Consider the following 7,377-nt stretch of genomic DNA (forward strand, 5'->3'; position numbering starts at 1 on the left):
CCTATTCTTTCTATTAGCAACCCCATTTTGTTGAGGTGATCTAGGAACAGTTACGGAACGTCGAATACCATGATTTTCACAAAACATCTTAAATTCATTTGAAGTGAATTCTCCACCTCTGTCAGTTCTGAAAGCTTTTATCTCAAAGCCACCTTCTTTTTCAACAAGGGCTTTAAACTTCTTGAATGCTTCAAATGCTTCGCTCTGCTTCAAGAAATAAACCCATATTTTTCTTGAATAATCATCAATGAAAAGCAAAAAATAGGCACTCTTACCAAGTGATAAAGGCTTGATAGGTCCACAAACATCCGCGTGGATAAGTTAAAGTGGCTTGGCAGCTCATGATTTAGACTGCTTTGGAAAACTCTTTCTTGAATGTTTTCCAAGTAAGCAAGCTTCACAAAACTGATGGGGATGATCAATTGTTGGAATTTCTTTTACCATATTCTTTGTTCCCAATTCTTTAAGCCCACCAAAATTTAAATGTTCGTATCTCATATGCCAAATCCATGGTGGATCTTCAATACATGACTTCAAACATATAGCTGCAATGCTTCTTATGTTTAACAAGAACATACAATTTCTTGTCATAGAAACCTTAGCAATAAGATTTCCATTTTTTATCTCTAAGCCAAAGATAGCGACCTTCCATGACTATCTTGCAATCATTCTCCATAAGTTGCCCAATACTCAAGATGTTATTCTTCAACTTTGGGATATAATAACATCGGAAAGAATCTTATGACTTCCATTCTTCAGCTCGAATAGAATCGTCCCTTTGCCATTGATCTCTACTTTTGATTCATCACCAAAACGCACGTGTCCTTTTACATTGGTGTCAAGTGCTACAAATTTACTCCTATCACCTGTCATATGGTTGCTAGCTCTATTGTCAAGATACCACGCACTATCTTCAGAATTTTGATCTTCCTTGAGCATAAGGAGTAATGTTGGTTCTTCAACATCTTCACTGTGCACAACAAGTTTATTTTCTTCTTCTTTGGATCTCTGACACTCCCAAGAATAATGTCCATTCTTTCCACATGAATAGCATTCAATATGTCTTTTGTCAACTGTTCTTCCTCTTCTACGACCTCGAGAAAAATTTTGATTTCTTTTCTCTTGAGAATAATTTTTCTCATCTCTTCCTCTTCCATAACCATGTCCTTGTCCACGGCCTCGACCTCGTCCTTGTCTTCCACTTTCGTTCGTTTCTCCTCTAGCATTCCACGAAAGTTTTGCCTGCAAGACATGCTCCATACGTTCTTGCTTGCCTTTATCCATTCTTTCTTTATGGGTCCGTAAGAAACCATTCAACTAATCAATGATCATTATATCCAAATCTTTGGACTCCTCAATGGCTACCACCACATGGTAAAATTTTGAGTTGAGAGAATGAAGAATTTTCTCAACAACATGAACATCTTCTAATTTTTCTCCAAGCCTTTTCATTTGGTGCACTACCATCAAAATTTTGGTGAAATAATCTGAAATGGATTCAATCTCCTTCATCATTAGAGACTTAAACTCAGCCATTAGAGTTTGAAGATGAACCTTCTTCACCTTATCAACTCCTATGACGGAATTTTGAAGAGTATCCCAAGCTTTTTTTTTTTGCATTGGTTATATCAACAATCTTCTCAAACATATCATCATCCAAGCCTTGATGAATGATAGTAAGTGCACATTGATCTTTCTTTCTTTTATTTTCTAATTCTTCCTTTCGAGCTTCTGTTATCTTGTCCACATTCTTTGGTTCTAGATAGCATTTCTCAACTATCTCCCACACTCCTTGAGCACCGAGAATTGCTTTCATTCGGGCTGCCCAATTGTCATAGTTGAGCTTAGATAATTGTGGGTATTGAAAAGATAAAATAGTTCCTTTTGACGAAAGCATTTTATAAGTGGCTCTGATACCACTTTGTTGGAAAATAAAAGAATAAGACATACACACACTCATGAAGAAAAATGTATTGAATGTATTTGTGTATTATTATTTATGAAATGATTACATATGTATTTATACTTTTCTTTAACATCTAAACTTAATACATCCTAATAAACAAATGGTTTAAATTAAAACTAAATATAGACAATATATTCAAACTGTGGTTTCTATTCATTCTTAAATTCTAACCATCAAGTTTATAATGTAACATTATCTTCCAATGCAATTTCTTTTAGGTGGATGCTAAGGTGATGAAGAGCTTTTTTTCTGCAGCTGCTGAAGAAATGTGGCTGGATGTGCACCTTGACGCGTGTAACTATTGTTTCAGATTGCCTAGATAGCTTCTACGCCAAAGCAAAGATAAAAGTATGTGACGCATGAGATGAATTATAAGTAGTTGAGATTAATTTTATGTTTATGATGTTTATGATGTTATTGGCCTTTTTTCTAAGACAATGTATTTGTTTTTCAATGGTGGGCTTGGGTTGGTTTATTAAACAAAAAATGAAAAGTTGAAAATTGAAAAAAAAAAAACAAAAAAACTCCTAAATTTTTAAGGTAGCGTTGGCATGGGTATTGAGACTGAGATTGAAGAATTGAAACTTAGTATTATGTTTAATAGCTACTATAAAACCTGCAAAAATTAGTAAATAATTAGTTAATAAATTAATTATTAATAAAAAATTAGAAAACTGGAATTTTATAGTTTAATGAGATAGAGCTAATTAAAATGAGAATTTTAACACTAAATTTAAAGAATTTGGCGCAAAATTAGGCCGAACAGACCGAACCGAATGAACCGGGCCCATAATGGGCCTAAGACTTAACCTAACCCCCTATATATGAAGAGCATCAGCTCTTCTTCTTCCCAAAATAGTGAAGAACGCTGAAACTTACATGAGGAGAAGAAAAGAAACTCCAAACCCTAACACCAAATTCAAACTCAAATATCTTTCAATTCGGAACTCCAACCGCTGCACTGTTTGTGACCACGCGACCGCAGCGTTGAGCTCTACAAAGCTCAGTACTCAATTAGGTAAGAAATTCACTTTTCATTTTCAATTCTATCTCCCCTAATTTCGAAATTTATTGAGTTTAGTGTTGAGAAATTGTGTAATTTCGGTGTTTAGGACCAAATTAGCTTCATAAACTTGCCGGGTCTTGTTCCATTTCCCCGTTGGTAAGGTGAGACAACTCAAACCCTTGTAAAACCTGTGATTAAGTGAAATCTATTTTGATTTAGTGATGATTTTTTGTATTATATTGAGTTGTGGGTTGTTTTGGGTATGTTGGTGGTCATTGGTGGTGTTGGAGACTTGATGTTGGACTTTGGGGAGCTGGAGATCCGTTTGGTGTGACTTTGAAAGCTTGGATTTTGTGGAACGATGGTCAAATATGACGTTCCGAGATTAACGAGGAATCGACCAAGGTATGATTGTGGTTTCTCGTATATACTCTGTGTGTGTGTGTGCAATGAATTTGAGAATTGATATATGTATATGAATATGGAAGAAAGATGATTGATAAGTGAAGTAAAATGTATTATGTGATTTTGGCTTGTCGGGATTGAGAATGTGAATGTTGAGAATTGATTATAAGATTGATTATGAGTTATGTTGTGTTGGCTAATGATATGAGTGTGGTGAGAGTTGATGAGATGATGTATTGAATGAATAATGATGTTATTTTAATGTTTGAGTATGGAATTATGTCTGATTATGAGTTCTTTGGGTTGAAGTTGATGAGTAAGTATATTGGTGAGTTGTGAAATGTATGAGAAGGGCTAAGATTGAAATTAGCTCGTTTTGGGTTGATTAAAAACTTGGATTGTTGGTTTTGAGTTGGAAAACTTGGTAAAAATAGAGGTTGATGTTTTTGATTAAAAAAACTGGATTTTTGCCGAACTTCGGTGAGCCATAACTCGGCTTTTGGACCTCCAATCTTTTCAAAACTTATTTCCTTATGAAGATTGGATCCGTGAAGTTTACGCCATTCAAAAAAAAGGGGCTAAAAATGATTTTTAGTGAAGAAGTTATGTCTATCGGAAGTTTGGTGTGTAAAGTGGATTCTGCAACACTTAACAAATTTTTACCTAACCTGCAGAACTCGCGTACACAAGCAAGCACGCGACGCTAGCATTCTATTCTGTTTTGCTTGTCTCGCATACGCGGAACGGTACACGCGTACGCGAGAGGTGAAGGTTGATATGTCCGCGTAGGCGGGTAAGTGCCTGCGATGCAAGCGAACCTTTCGGGCCAAGAGACTCGCGTACGCGAGCAAAGGTTGCGTACGCGAGATGAGAGAAAATTACACTTCCGCATACGTGTGACATGGTTTGTGTACGCAGGGACCTATTTTTCAGCAAATTGAGTTTTTGTGTTTTTAAGCATGATTTTAAACCCTTAAACCTCTATTTTTATTCTTTAGACCCTAAATATTAGTTTTAAGTATAGCAAAGAGATTAAGTTATAAAAAGGGAGTACTTGGAGGTGAGGAAAAGCTTGAGACATGTTGAATTATGAATGGGAAGTCCAGGGGATATGTATGAGGTATTTTAGCCTTAATGAAATTAAATGAATGAATGAATGTAAGTGAAAATGAATGAAGAATTATTACTGAAATATGATTAATGATTAAAAGATTATGATTAATTGAGGAAGTGTGAAAATATTGCGAGTATGCCAGAGATGCATATATGAGTTAATGAATGAATATGGTAAATAAATCATGGTGGAAAATGTTGGATGTGAGTATGCTTGTATTTTTTCTCTGGTTGTAAGGGTGACAGGGCACATATACCCTCTAATGGTGACAGGGCACAGATACCTTCTAATGGTATTAATGTGCAACAGAGAGACTGTAATCGAGTTAGCTACCGGACACGTCGGGTTGGCTTGATAACCTACAGATGAGACTCATCAGCCATAGGGCAGGCATATATCATGTGCATATATGTGTTTTGTTTGATTGTTCATTTAATTGGGTTTGCCTATGTGATTATCATGCTTACCTGTTATATTCACTACCTGTTGTAACTGTATCCTGTTTGTATTTGTCATTGTCTATTTTGTTTGTCTGTGTGATTCTATTGGTGTTCTGGAGAATTTCGGAGGAAGGAGAAAGATTTTGGAGGGTTTAGTTAGAGTTTGGCTAAGTTTAAGAACCTTAGAGGATCACGCTGTTTATGACTTTCATCTTTAAATCTTTAAGTTTTAAAAATTGAGTGTCGAAGTTCTAGGATTGCCTCTGGCTTTTTCGGGGCCTTATATATTATGTATGTGGGCATCACTACCATGCTGAAAACCTTCGGTTCTCATTCTATACATATTGTTATTTTTCAGATGCAAGTTGAGAAGCACCATACTGTGTATTCTGGAGACTGAGAAAACAAAGAACTCTTAGGACTTAGGGTTGTGTTTCGTTTATAATTTATATATGTATATAGATTCTCCACCTTGTATTTTATGTTTGTCCCTCTTAGAGGTTGACTCGGAGAAACAGGTTGTTGGTTTTCTGTTTTGGGTTACTTTGGCGTGTATATATAAGTATATGTATACTCTGGTCGGTCTTTACTTCGCAGGCCGAGCCTAGAACTTGTTAATTGCATTTTTGAATCCCTAATCTTATATAAATATTACCTTTTCCGTTCAATCTTATCCACCTTTCTAATTGTATCTCATTGTATATATATATATGATTTTTACTTTTAGAGGTCGTAGTACCTTGCCACCTCAATTTTATGACTTAAGCATAAGACTCTGTGTGGTAGGACGTTACAGCTACAGATTAGAACTAAAATTTTAATTCCGAGATAAAAAAATTTCTGTCTTTTCAGTATTTTCAGAAAGTGAAGACATAGAGGAAGCGTTTGGAAGAGAGACTGAAAAACAGAGACTGAAATATGTCTCAGTATTGTGTTTAGTGTAAAGTGGGAGATAGAGATTGAAATAAAAATAAAGCTTTAATTTAATTTGTACAAAGAGTAAAGTTGGAATTAATTAATTGAAATGGAGGTATTTTAGGTATAAAATGTTATTAAAGTTTCAGTCTCTATTTCCAAAAATTTTAGTCTCTTGTGTCCTTACTTTTTGGAGGTAATGAAATACTAAAATTTTGGAGATAAAATTTTAGTACCAGTCTCTAAGCCAACAAATATGATACTGAGTTCCAGTCTCCCAGTCTCCATCCCAGTACCTTAAAACAAACGGTACCTAAAATTTTTGGAGATGAAGACTGAAACTTTAATAACATTTTATTCCTAAAATGTCGTCATTATATCTTTTATGTTCCAAGTTTACACAAACCACAACACAGACCAATTTGTTCTCTGAAGATCATTCATCATCATCATCATCATGAAAAAAACAACAAAGCTCAACACACAGACCAATTCGTTTTTCAACTTAAACATAAAAAGTGACACATAGAAGAATCATCAGCGAAACAGTAATGGACTGCTGCCGACCTCCACGATGGTGAAATGCAATTGTGGTAAGGCACGCCGGTGGCACGATTGAGAAATGCTGGAGACACAGGTGGCGTGCTTTTCTCGATGAAAACGTCTATTCTGACCTAGGCAGTGCTGTCAATGGTAGGGTTGAATGGAGGTTGAACACATTACTCATCCGTAGTTCGAGCAGAAGGTAAAGGAGAAAGCGGTGGATGAAAATCAAAATACATGCGAGGCGAGGCAGGGTCAGATGATTTGCCAGAGAGAGGAAGGGAGAGAGGGAGAGAGAGGGGAAAAGGGGAAGGGGGTGGCTGGTAGGGAAAATGGCAAAGTTTTGATTTAATTAAGGAAATTTTAGTAATTTCATTTATTTAAGTCTTTACTTTTTTGTTAATCCAAACAAGATACTAAAACATAACTCAATTGTGTACACTTTATACAAAACACAATACAAAAGCTTAATTTAGTCTTTGTCTTTCAGTTTCTATCTCTAGTTTCTTCTTTTAGTCTCTATCTTCCTTCCATACACTACATAAATCTCCTTCTTCCTCACTCGTTGCTTCTTAAAAAAATGGAGCAAATTGAAAAGCGGCGACGGTGACAACTAGCAGATCCAGAATGTTGGCACGGTAGAGACAGATCCAGAATGCCAGGGTGGCAATGGTAGATCTAGATTTCAGAACGAGATTGTATGGTGGCGGTAGAAAATATAACGATCCAACTCTTAGCACGTCATGATCAATGCTAGTAGTCAGGTGCTACTATTCGGCTTAATTTAGGGACTCTAGGCTAGATATAATAAGTATATAGATATGAGCCTGTATCGCTTATCGAAATCGTGTATTAATCAGATATAAAAGAATAGATATAAGTTAGGCAATCAAAACATATAGCATATAAATATAAAAAAGCATAGTAATAACACGTATTTGTCTATAACCAACTTAGGTTGGTTGAGTGGTTAGTTTAGTCGTCTGCT

At 35.6% G+C, this 7,377-nt stretch overlaps 1 protein-coding gene across 1 annotated transcript; it reads right to left on the reverse strand.

Moving 5' to 3' along the window:
* Nucleotides 1-705: 705 nt before the first annotated feature.
* LOC127742809 (uncharacterized) lies at nucleotides 706-1,253 on the reverse strand. The gene is made up of 2 exons (XM_052255550.1): nucleotides 1,161-1,253; nucleotides 706-1,008 (listed from the first exon to the last, which is right to left on the reverse strand). Exons 1-2 carry the CDS (start codon nucleotides 1,251-1,253, stop codon nucleotides 706-708), a joined length of 396 nt encoding a protein of 131 aa, XP_052111510.1.
* Between the last annotated feature and the right edge of the window lie 6,124 nt (nucleotides 1,254-7,377).

The sequence above is a fragment of the Arachis duranensis genome, chromosome 10 (assembly GCF_000817695.3).
Source record: "Arachis duranensis cultivar V14167 chromosome 10, aradu.V14167.gnm2.J7QH, whole genome shotgun sequence".
Classification (NCBI taxonomy): domain Eukaryota; kingdom Viridiplantae; phylum Streptophyta; class Magnoliopsida; order Fabales; family Fabaceae; genus Arachis; species Arachis duranensis.